The following is a 12500-nucleotide window of genomic DNA, read 5'->3' on the forward strand; positions in this document are numbered from 1 at the left end:
ATATCAGATTCCAGTGTGAACCGGTCACGCTCCTGAACCGACCCACACGCACAGAACAAACAATAAAGAAGACGTATTTTCCTTTTGACAAATTAACAAATCGCATTAAAGTTGCATGACTGTTCAGACTGAGGTCACATTGCAAAAAAAATCCTATCTGCATCTGATTTAAGATCACATATGAAAGTGGCCCAAATCAGAATTGAAAACATGTGATTTGTGCCGTTCACACTGTCGTGAAATAAATCTGATCTGAGTCACATATATGAGCGAAAAAAGATGGATGATGACCAACCCCCTCAAACTGAACCTAAGCAAAACAGAATCGCTCCACCTGCCGGCCAAATCCTCCCCCCTGACCGACCTCTCCATCACAGTCGAGAATGCAGCTGTGACCACGTCCCCGACCGCCAAGAACCTTGGTGTTGTCCTCGACGACCAGTTGAACTTCTCCGCTCACATCGCAGCGACAACCAGAACCTGCAGATTCCTCCTGAGCAACGTCAGAAGGATCCGCCCCTTCCTGACAAAAGAAGCCACCAAACTCCTCGTCCAATCAACAGTCATCTCCCGCCTCGACTACTGACTACTGCAACGCACTGCTCGCTGGCCTCCCGGCCACTGCCACTAAGCCTCTTCAACTCATTCAGAACGCAGCCACCCGCCTGATCTCAAACCTACCAAAGTCGGCCCATGTCACCCCACTTCTTAGGGACCTGCACTGGCTCCCCATTGCCGCACGTATCCGCTTCAAGGCCCTCGACCTGGCATACCGTGCGGCAAAGGGAACCGCTCCCGCCTACCTCCGTTCAATGGTCTCTAACTACACACCCTCAAGACCCCTCCGCTCTGCATCTTCTAACTACACACCCTCAAGACCCCTCCGCGCTGCCTCTATAAAAAAAACCACCTCACCATCCACGCCGACCTCCACAAACAGCACGTCTCCTCCTACCGTGATGCACTCCAAGCTGCCAAATCTGCCCACTACTCCACCATCAACAGCAGCAACCGCAACCCCCGGACCCTCTTCTCCACTGTCAAGAAACTCCTACAACCCCCGGACAATAACTCACTCTCCTCCCCTGACCTCTGCAACTCGTTTCTCCTCTTCTTCAATAATAAAATATCTCTAATCAACAGCTCACTGACTGCCCGCATCGTCAATTCCCCCACCCTCGCCCCCCCCATTATCATTTTCCCCCACCTGACTCCATCCCTCCCACCCCTTTTACTGCCTTCGCCCCAGTCGACTCCTCCTTCATCATGGACCTCATGACCACCTCCAAGACCACTACCTGCTCCTCGACCCCCTACCCACTACTCTCACCAAAGCCTGCCTCCCTGCTCTCATCCCCACCTCACCGCCCTTTTCAACCAGTCACTATCCCTAGGCCACGTCCCCTCCCCCTATAAACTCGCCGCTGTCACCCCTGTCCTAAAAAAAACCCACTCTTGACCCATCCAACCTCTCCAACTACCGCCCCATATCCAATCTTCCTTTTTTCTCTAAAACACTGGAACTCATTGCTGCCTCCCAACTCCACTCCCATCTCCAGTCCAACACCCTCTATGAACCCCTTCAGTCTGGCTTCCGTCCCGCTCACAGCACCGAAACTGCACTGGTTAAAGTCATCAACGACCTCCTCATCTCCGCTGACTCCGGTGCCCTCAACATCCTGATCCTACTCGATCTCAGTGCAGCCTTTGACACAGTGTGTCACTCCATCCTCCTCCAAAGGCTGCACCAACTGGGTGTTGAGGGCACAGCACTTGGCTGGTTCTCCTCCTACCTCACAGACAGACACCAATTAATTTCCCTCTCCGGCCACACCTCCTCCCCCTCCCCAGTCACACAGGGGGTCCCCCAAGGCTCAGTCCTTGGCCCCCTGCTCTTCATCTGCTACATTCTCCCCCTTGGTCACATCATCCGTAAATACCACCTCAACTTCCACTGCTACGCTGACGACACCCAAATCTACATCAGTACACAATCCCCCCACAGCCCACCCCTCAGTCACATCGAATCCTGCATTACCGAACTCCAAACTTGGATGACTCACAACTTCCTCAAATTGAACAGTGACAAGACTGAACTTCTCATTATTGGCACCAAAACCACCTTCACCAGATCCAGACCCATCACACTCATCATCAACGACTCCACCATCACCCCCTCCCCCCTAGTCCGAAACCTTGGTGTCCTCCTTGACCCCACCCTCTCATTTGACCCCCACGTCCGCTCCATCGTAAAAATATCCTACTTTCACCTCCGCAACATTGCAAAAATCCATCACTGCCTCTCCCCCCCTGCTGCTGAATCCCTCATTCACACCTTCATCTCCTCCCGCCTGGACTACTGCAACTCCCTCCTCACTGGTATCACCTCCCGCTCCCTCCATAAACTGTAAATGGTCCAAAATTCAGCCGCCCGCCTCCTCACTAACACCCGGTCCCCGCGAACACATCACTCCTGTCCTCCACTCCCTCCACTGGCTCCCGATCAAACACTGCATAAACTTTAAAACACTACTCCTCACCTTCAAAGCCCTCCACAGCCTGCCCCCCCCCCTACCTGACTGATCTCTTTCTTCCCTACCGCCCCACCCGTTCCCTCCGGTCCTCCTCCACTGCCTCCCTCACTGTCCCGACATCCAAGCTTAAAAACATTGGAGATCGGGCCTTTTCTTGCACTGCACCCCGACTCTGGAACTCCCTCCCTCAGTCCATCAGAGACTCCCCTACACTCTCCACCTTCAAAGCTCGCCTCAAAACCCACCTGTTCTCCCTTGCCTTCAACCCCCCCCCACCCATAACCCCCCCCCCCCCCTCCAACCTGATTGATGTCTGTCTCCAGTCTTTTTGTGCTATCATGCTGTCTTCCCTGTTCCCCCCATGGTCTCATGTTCCTTTTGTTTTTGTTTCTTTGTTGTTTCTTTGTTTTGTTTCTTTGCTTTTGTTTCTTTGTTTTTACTTTTGCTCCCGACTATTGTCAGCGACTTCGGCGTTATTGAGAAGCGCTATATAAATTAAATGAATTATTATTATTATCTTCTAACTACACACCCTCAAGACCCCGCCTCAGACATACTCCTATCCGAGCTCCGGGAGGATCATCAAAGAGAAGCCGCCTTTTCTAAGTCCTTGCCCCACAATGGTGGAATGAACTACCCACCCCAGTTAGGACAGCCGAAACCCGTCCAATCCGTCGACTAAAGATGCACTTCTTCAACCATTATCTGAAATAAAATAATAATAATAAAAAACATCTAACCCTAACTAACCTTACTGTCATGCACTTGTCTAATAAACTAACCTACACTGTAGCACTCAACACTTTGATGAACATTGTTGCTCAGCTGATAGAGTTGTGCCCTTCCTGATGACTTGTCGTACAGAACTTGTAAGCCGCTTTGGATAAAAGCGTCAGCTAAATGATTAAATGTAAATGTAAGATTCCGATTCCGATTCCAATTCGGGCCACTTTGCGTGCAGTCTGAACATAGCCAAAGAGAGAGAGAGAGAGAGAGAGAGAGAGAGAGAGAGAGAGAGAGAGAGAGAGAGAGAGAGAGAGAGAGAGACATACGTTCGAACCTTAGTTTTTAATTAAAACAATTTATATATATTTTTTCAAAATAACAATTTTTTTTATATATATAAATATCCTCAAACTAAATCCTCAATTTGAATAAAGTGATTAATCTGATTAAATGAGTCTCTGTTAAGCCTTAAGGTCCCCCTATAGGGGACCCTGCTTTCCTTTATCATAAATCGATCAATAGAGACCGTATTAGATCCCCAATTATCATATCATGGGGTATCATTGGAAAGCCACACTCATTGGCTACAACCCTGGTGCAAAGATTTTCGAGATCGCCAAATGATTGACGGAGCTAGAGTTGGGGGTGGTAATGTGTACTTTTGCATACTTTGGGGCACGCCTCACATATCGGCATGTAACTCGAGAACCGCTGAACGGATTTTGTCACCTGAAAGGGCAATCGACAGGCAACAAACAAAAGGCACGGATTTTGCTCGCAAAGGGCCGTGAAACTGAAACTGAAACTGAAAAACAATGAAACCCCGGACATTTCCATGAATTTATAAACCCCCCCGGACGCCCCGGACAGGGCGTGAAAAGAGGGACATGTCCGGGCAAAAGAGGACGTTTGGTCACCCTAGTGTATGTGTGTGTGTGTGTCTGTCCGTGCGTGTGTGGGTGTGTTCTTACCCAGCTCAAACATCTGGAGGGGCAGGTGCAGGAAGCCCGACAGAGGGGTGTAGGGGTTGGCCTGACCCGGGGCGGTGCACACGTCGTCAGCCGCCGGCAGCAGCAGCAGGAAGGACACGCCGTGACCCAGCTCCAGCACCTCCTGGCTGTACACACGGAACCGCGTGGCCTGGGGGACGAGGACGAGGAGGAGGAGGAGGAGGAGGAGGAGGAGGAGGAGGAGGAGGAGGAGGAGGAGGAGGAGGAGGAGACACACACACACATTTCAGATCTAGTCGATTTCCTGGTGAATTTCATCACGATTGAGCTCAGAGGGAGGGAGGGAGGGAGGGAGGGAGGGAGGGAGGGAGGGAGGAGTTTCACTTGTTGCATCGGTGCAGCGTGCCGGAGTGTGCACCTGGGAGCATTGCTCCTGGGAGAGAGGGCAGAGAGGGCAGACGAGAGAGGAGGGAGAGAGGAGGAAGCCAGGGGAGAGGAGAGAGAGAGGAGGAAGACAGAGGAGGAAGACAGGGGAGAGGAGGGAGAGAAGAGGAAGCCAGGGGAGAGGAGGGAGAGGAGATGAGAGGAGGGAGAGAAGAGGAAGCCAGGGGAGAGGAGGGAGAGAGTAGGAAGACAGAGGAGAGGAGGGAGAGAAGAGGAAGCCAGGGGAGAGGAGGGAGAGGAGAGGAGAGGAGGGAGAGAAGAGGAAGCCAGAAGAGAGGAGGGAGAGAGGAGGAAGAGAGAGGAGAGGAGGGAGAGAGGAGGAAGCCAGAGGAGAGGGGGGAGAGAGGAGGAAGAGAGAGGAGAGGAGGGAGAGAGGAGGGAGAGAGGAGGAAGAGAGGAGGGAGAGAGGAGGAAGAGAGGAGGAAGAGAGGAGGATGCCAGAGGAGAGGAGGGAGAGAAGAGGAAGCCAGAGGAGAGGGGGGAGAGAGGAGGAAGAGAGAGGAGAGGAGGGAGAGAGGAGGAAGAGAGGAGGAAGAGAGGAGGAAGAGAGAGGAGAGGAGGGAGAGAGAGGAGAGGAGGGAGAGAGGAGGAGGCCAGAGGAGAGGAGGGAGAGAGGAGGAAGAGAGAGGAGGAAGAGAGAGGAGAGGAGGAAGACAGAAGAGAGGGGGGAGAGGAGGAAGAGAGAGGAGAGGAGGGAGAGAGGAGGGAGAGAGAGGAGAGGAGGGAGAGAAGAGGAAGCCAGGGGAGAGGAGGGAGAGGAGGAGAGGAGGGAGAGAATAGGAGGCCAGAAGAAAGGAGGGAGAGAGGAGGAAGACAGATGAGAGGAGGGAGAGAGGAGGGAGAGAGGAGGGAGAGAGGAGGAAGACAGAGGAGAGGAGGGAGAGAGGAGGAAGACAGAGGAGAGGAGAGAGAGAGGAGGAAGACAGAGGAGAGGAGGGAGAGAGGAGGAAGACAGATGAGAGGAGGGAGAGAGGAGGAAGACAGATGAGAGGAGGGAGAGAGGAGGGAGAGAGGAGGAAGACAGAGGAGAGGAAGGAGAGAGGAGGAAGACAGATGAGAGGATGGAGAGAGGAGGAAGACAGATGAGAGGAGGGAGAGAAGAGGAAGACAGAAGAGAGGAGGGAGAGAAGAGGAAGACAGAAGAGGAGGGAGAGAAGAGGAAGACAGAAGAGAGGAGGGAGAGAAGAGGAAGACAGAAGAGAGGAGGGAGAGAAGAGGAAGACAGAAGAGAGGAGGGAGAGAGAGAGGAGAGGAGGGAGACAGAAGAGAGGAGGGAGAGATGAGAGAGGAGGGACAGAGGAGGGAGACAGAAGAGAGGAGGGAGAGGAGGAATACAGAAGAGAGGAGGGAGACAGAAGAGAGGAGGGAGAGGAGGAATACAGAAGAGAGGAGGGAGAGAGGAGGGAGACAGAAGAGAGGAGGGAGAGAGGAGGAAGCCAGGGGAGAGGATGGAGAGAGGAGGAAGACAGAAGAGAGGAGGGAGAGAGGAGGAAGCCAGGGGAGAGGATGGAGAGAGAGAGGATGGAGTGAGCTACAGTAAGTGACGGTGGAAACAGCTTTTAGACGGCCCACATAAAAGAATCTCTCACTACAATCTATCAACCTCAAAGAACATGGGCGTGTGAGTGTGTGAGTGTGTGTGTGTGGTGTGTGTGTGTGTGTGTGTGTGTGTGTGTGTGTGTGTGTGTGTGTGTGTGTGTGTGTGTGTGAGTGTGTGTGTGTGCGTGTGTGTGTGTGTGAGTGTGTGTGTGTGTGTGTGTGTGTGTGTGTGTGTGTGTGTGTGTGTGTGTGTGTGTGAGTGTGTGTGTGTGCGTGTGTGTGTGTGTGAGTGTGTGTGTGTGTGTGTGTGTGTGTGTGTGTGTGTGTGTGTGTGTGTGTGTGTGTGTGTGTGTGTGTGAGGTGTGTGTGTGTGTGTGTGTGTGTGTGTGTGTGTGTGTGTGTGTGTGTGTGTGTGTGTGTGTGTGTGTGTGTGTGTGTGTGTGTGTGTGTGTGTGTGTGTACCTGGCTCAGGGGCAGGTTGATGTGTGTGAGCAGGGACTTGAGGGCCGTCTGCAGCTCACAGTGAAGCAGGGGCGTGTCGTGGCCGTCGTCCGTCTCTTGTTCCGCTCCCTCGCCCTCGCCCTCCGCCCTCTCGCTCTCCTCCCCCCCGCTCTCCTCCTCCTCCGTCCTCTCCTTCTCTCCCTCCTCGGGCGTGGAGAGCTTCTGGAGCCAGTCCCACTCCTCCCTATAGAAAGAGGAGGAGGAGGAGGAGAAGAGGGAGAAGAAGAAAAAAATAAAAACTCAAATCATAATTACAAATGGCTGAGCGTACAGAGAGACAGCTCGGGGGACGTGTCCGTTATTTACTGAATGTCTCAGATGAGGGTACTATTATTCACACACCGGCCATTTTGCTCTTATGTCACACTCAGGTTGGGATTCCTTTCCACGGTCAATTCAAGGTTCTAACATATATAGATACAAAAAAATTAACTAATTAATCTCAATTTTTTTTATAATTAATCTAGATTAAAAATAGCATTTTTCTACTTAACACATTCCCGGCCAACCACGTATATATACGTGATAAGCTTGTTTTTGCTTTTATTGCATTTCAATATAACCTACTCAATGTCACGGAGCGGCACTGCAGATATACCCTACTCTTGGGATTCGGAAAAGTGCATTACCGGCCAGATCCTGGTAGTGGCGCTGTCTCGAGAATGGAGTACTCCTTGTTTTCAGACCGGATGTTATTTTTTTTCATTCAGGCCTCGTTTTTCTGTTAGCCTGAAGCGAGGGCTTCAGCCGATCGCCTGGAATAGTTTTTGCGACGCCGAATTCAGTATGCAGTAAAGGAATATAGCATCAGCCAATGGACATATATATCTACCAGATGGCGATCAATAACTGGGAAATCCTTTTTGGGATCCAACCGGCCACAGGTAAGAGCTATTTGATGTAAATTACAGCCCGATCAGGCCTCGTTATCATAGCCAACCCTCTCATCAGTGTATGAGGCTTCAATAACGAATGCCGTTATTGGTAATCAATCATCAGAAACGACTTCCCCCACCCCCCCCACCCCCCACTTTCATGCATTCATGGTGGAACATGATACCGATCATATGCATTTTGATTTTTATCTCTAGCTTGTGTATGGCCGAAACGCCAATCGATTTAACGTTATTAGCTTAGCGCCCTATAATTAGCGTAGCAGGAATTATACCAGACCATTCCGATATAACGTTCATATTCACGACGCTATAAAACGGGAACGTATTGATGAAAAAATTATTTCTTTATGGCATATTGAAGGGAATGTTTATAGTGTCAATTGACAATGAGAATGGACACATTAACACATTCGGGGCCAACCACGTATATATACGTGTTTCGGCGCCATGCTTAACACATTGTGCACCATAAACGGCGTAAGTTGTTATTGCCCGCCATGCGTTGAACGCCAACAACGGCGTAAATTGTTTTTGGGATCAATATTAAATTTTTTCACCATGGCATTCATAATTCATCCAGCCTCCCTCCGGACTGCAGCGGCATCCTGTCTGAGATTGCAACGCCTCAATACCACCGCCTGGTGGATGGTCGGGCGAGTTACACTCACGCCAAAACCAGAAGTGGCGATCGGTGCATCGAGGAAATCCCTCCGGCAGTCATATCTTGTTACGTGGGTCTAGATACACACTCGAGTGCATTTGGATCGCTTTCTAAACGCAATAATCTATATGATTTCGGCGTTTATTGCACCATACAAACCGGAAATGGACCTAGGAGATCGACGTCAAATAATTGGTATCTTTTTCCTCCAGTCTCATCGGCGAACGGTAAGAGGACACTAACGTTATTTTCAGCCCGATTGTCCATGTCTTTGTGTGCAATCAATCTGATCAATATATCAACCCATACTAAATAAAGTCGTTACTGACAATCAAGGAATTATAAACGAACCCCCCCCCCCCCCCCCTTTCCTTCACGCATGATGAATGTTGGTGGTGGTCGGAGGGGCCGTAGGCGATGATTATTCGCCACGCTTCCGTGAGTCTGCCTCAGGGCAATTGTAGCTTACCACCACCGGTATGACTGTGTATGAACGAATAATGGACTCTGTAAGCGCTCTGGGGTCACTGGGGTGTCACGAAGAGCGCTATATAAATCCAATCCATTATTATTATTATTATTATTATTATTATGATGATGAAGCATAATGTACACCGATCATATACATTTTAATTTTTTAATATAGCGTGTATAGGAAAGAAACGCCAATCGATAATCTATCATATGCTTCAGGGCCTATAACTAGCGTTTTTGAAATTACAGCAGAAAAGCTTAAAAACATACTTATATTCTAGACGGTATTAACACAACAATGTATGAATGAAAAAATAGAACGTTCCCACATCCGGAAACAATAGATAATCGATGTTGAATGGGCCATAGTAATGCAGATATAGCTATAATATTTAAAAAGTTATAGCCATGCAAAGAAGGTAAACATCTCCATAGGGTTACAGTGCTGGCAGACTGGGTATAATGATGGGCACAATGCCCCGGCAATGTGTTAAAGGGCCAACCACATATATATATGTGGCAAGGTTGTTTTGGCTTTTATTCCATTGTAATATCCTACTCAATGTCACAGAGCGGCACTGCAGATTTACCCTACTCTTGTAATTCGGAAAAGTGCATTACCGGCCAGATCCTCGTAGGGGCGCTGTCTCGATAATGCAGTGTTCCCTGTTACAGACCGGTGTTTTTTAATTTTTTATTATGAATGGACTTTTCTGTCAGCCTAAAGCTATGCGTGTAGCCGATCGCCTGGAATAGTTTTTGGGACGCCGAATTCAGTATGCAGTAAAGGAATATAGCATCAGCCAATGGACATATCGATCTACCAGATGGCGATCAATAACTGGGAAATCCTTTTTGGGATCCAACCGGTCACAGGTAAGAGCTATTTGACGTCAATTTCAGCTTGGTCGGGCCTTGCTTTGATAGCCATCCACCGGGTCAGCGAATGAGGCTACTGAGGCTAATGCCGTTATTGGTAATCAATAATCAGAAACAACGTCCCCTGCCCCCCACCTTTCATGCATTCATGGTGGACCATGATACAGACAATATGCATTTTGAGTTTTAACTCTAGGGGACACGTGATGCAAGGCTTCTATCCTCCCTACAACCGGCCAGTGGGGGGCATGTGCGAGCAACGTTCAAGACAGGGGAGGGGAAAATTGGCACAGTGGAATTGGGATGGGAGAAAAGAGGAGAAAAAGTGGTTAAAAAGAAAACTATTAAAAAAAAAACCATCCATCATCTCTCACATGTCCTCATACTTCTCTCTTTCTCTCGACACACAGCCTTGTCCTGCCCCCCCCCTCCCCCCCACTCCTCCCAGAGTCTCTCAACAGCCAAAGCTTCCAAATATTTCCTGAATCTGAGCATGAAAATACACAAGGCTCTGGCACACAGAGAATAATTTCAAACTCTCTCTCTCCTATCTTTCTATCTCTCTCCTCTCTCTACCTCTCTCTCTCTCCCTCCTCGCTCTCCTCTTTCTCTCCTATCTTACTATCTCTCTCCTCTCTCTACCTCTCTCTCTCCTCTCTCTCTTTCTCTCTCCTCTCTCTACCTCTCTCTCTCCCTCTCTTTCTCTCTCTACCCCTCTCTCTCTCTCCCTCCTCGCTCTCCTCTTTCTCTCCTATCTTTCTATCTCTCTCCTCTCTCTACCTCTCTCTCTCTCTCCCTCTCTTTCTCTCTCTACCCCTCTCTCTTTCTCTCTCCCTCCTCGCTCTCCTCTCTCTCTCCTATCTTTCTATCTCTCTCCTCTCTCTACCTCTCTCTACCCCCCTCTCTCTCTCTCTCTCTCTATCTCTCCCTCTCTTTCTCTCTCTACCCCTCTCTCTCTCCTCTCTCTCCTCTCTCTCTCCCTCTCTCTACCCCTCTCTCTCTCTCCCTCCTCGCTCTCCTCTTTCTCTCCTATATTTCTATCTCTCTCCTCTCTCTACCTCTCTCTCTCCTCTCTCTCTCCTATCTTTCTATCTCTCTCCCCCTCTTTCTCTCTCTACCCATCTCTCTCTCCTCTCTTTCTTCTCTCTCTCTCTCTCTCTACCCCTCTCTCTCTCTCTACCCCTCTCTCTCTCTCTCTCTCTCTCTCTCTCTCTCTCTCTCTCTCTCTCTCTCTCTCTCTCTCTCTCTCTCTTTCTCTCTCTCTCTCTCTCTCTCGCTCCCACCTCTCTACTGTGGGGAGATGAAAAAAAAAAAAAACCCGGCAGCGGTCCACTTTCCTTTTCCTGTTGTCTCTCTCTCACTTCACACTTTCCAATCTCTCTCTCCGAGGCCGGGCCGGTCTCTGTCTAGCGTCCAGGCATTCCTCTGGATGATGAGGCCAAGGAGGAGCATCGCCCGAATACTTCCACCTGCCTGCCTCTGCCCTTTGGCTTTTTACACAAAATCAGATCGGAGACACACACACACACACACACACACACGGATGCTGTGTAATGTAATACTGCTAGGTAGATTAGCGTCCTCCTCGTTGGGGCAGAGAATGTGTGTAATGTGGTTCACGCCAGCTGACAACATCTCAGAGGTCCAAACAGCAGCTCCCATTCCCCAGACTTAAGCTGTGGACTCAGAGTGACACTGCCCTTTGTTTTGGACGTGCTTTTTTTTAACGTTGGGTTTAGGTAAATATTATGGCTGTACCGAATGCTTCGAAGCTTCGATCATAATGTTGACATTCGAATTCTAAATGAACATTCACATTTTTTTTTTTTTATAAAAATATTTTCTTTCTTTTTTCTTTTAATATTTTTTTTTCTGTCTATTCAATCTGGGGGGTTTCTTCACAGTTGCAGTTAAGCATATTATAGTATTATACTATAAGACGTCACCATCACTTTCATACCAACCGTGCCCTCATTGGATTATTTATGTTGACGAAATTGCTAAAGAAAGTTGATTTAATAAAAAAAAAATACTAATTTAATCAGGTGTGAGAGGTTACCTGGAGACGTTGGCGTTGTCTCGTACGCGGGCGTGGCACAGCACATTGGGCATCCTCTGGGGCACCAGGACCTTGATCTGGTCCACCGAGCTGCTGAGCTTCAGGTAGCCCAGGTACAGGCCTGGGGCCAGTCGATGGCCGCTACGCCGCTGGTACGACAGGATGTCCTGGAGGAGGGAGGGGAGGCACATTTACATTTACATTTACATTTAGTAATTTAGCTGACACTTTTATCCAAAGCGACTTACAAGTTCTGTACGACAAGACAGCAAGAAGGGTACAACTCTATCAGCTGAGTAACAATGTTCATCAAAGTGTTGCGTGTTACAGTGTAGGTTAGTTTATTAGGACAAGTGCATGACAGTATGGTTAGTTAGGGTTCGATTTTATTTAAATAAAAAAAAATAATAATAATAATTCAGATAATGGTTGAATAAGTGCGTCTTTAGTCAACGGCGAAAGATTGGACGGGTTTCGGCTGTCCTAACTGGGGTGGGTAGTTCATTCCACCATTGTGGGGCAAGGACTGAGAATAGGCGACTTCTCTTTGATGACCCTCCCGGAGCTCGGATAGGAGGAGTGGGTCTGAGACGGGGTCTTGAGGGTGTGTAGTTAGAAGATGCAGAGCGGAGGGGTCTTGAGGGTGTGTAGTTAGAAGATGCAGAGCGGAGGGGTCTTGAGGGTGTGTAGTTAGAAGATGCAGAGTGTAGGGGTCTTGAGGGTGTGTAGTTAGAAGATGCAGAGCGTAGGGGTCTTGAGGGTGTGTAGTTAGAAGATGCAGAGCGGAGGGTCTTGAGGGTGTGTAGTTAGAAGATGCAGAGCGGAGGGGTCTTGAGG

General features: G+C 49.3%; 1 protein-coding gene across 1 annotated transcript in view; it reads right to left on the bottom strand.

The window, feature by feature from the left end:
• Positions 1-4231: 4231 nt before the first annotated feature.
• Positions 4232-12500, bottom strand: part of LOC311248139 (ankyrin repeat and fibronectin type-III domain-containing protein 1-like) — a gene marked incomplete at both ends in the record, with an annotated part of 11194 nt that continues 2925 nt past the window's right edge. The window contains 3 exons of the mRNA XM_084339080.1: positions 4232-4400; positions 6656-6878; positions 11664-11830. Coding sequence (XP_084195206.1) covers positions 4232-4400; positions 6656-6878; positions 11664-11830 — 559 coding nt within the window. The remainder of the gene's footprint in view (positions 4401-6655; positions 6879-11663; positions 11831-12500) is intronic.

The sequence above is a fragment of the Notolepis coatsorum genome (genome assembly GCF_963971535.1).
Source record: "Notolepis coatsorum genome assembly, contig: SCAFFOLD_3928, whole genome shotgun sequence".
In the NCBI taxonomy this organism is placed as follows: domain Eukaryota; kingdom Metazoa; phylum Chordata; class Actinopteri; order Aulopiformes; family Paralepididae; genus Notolepis; species Notolepis coatsorum.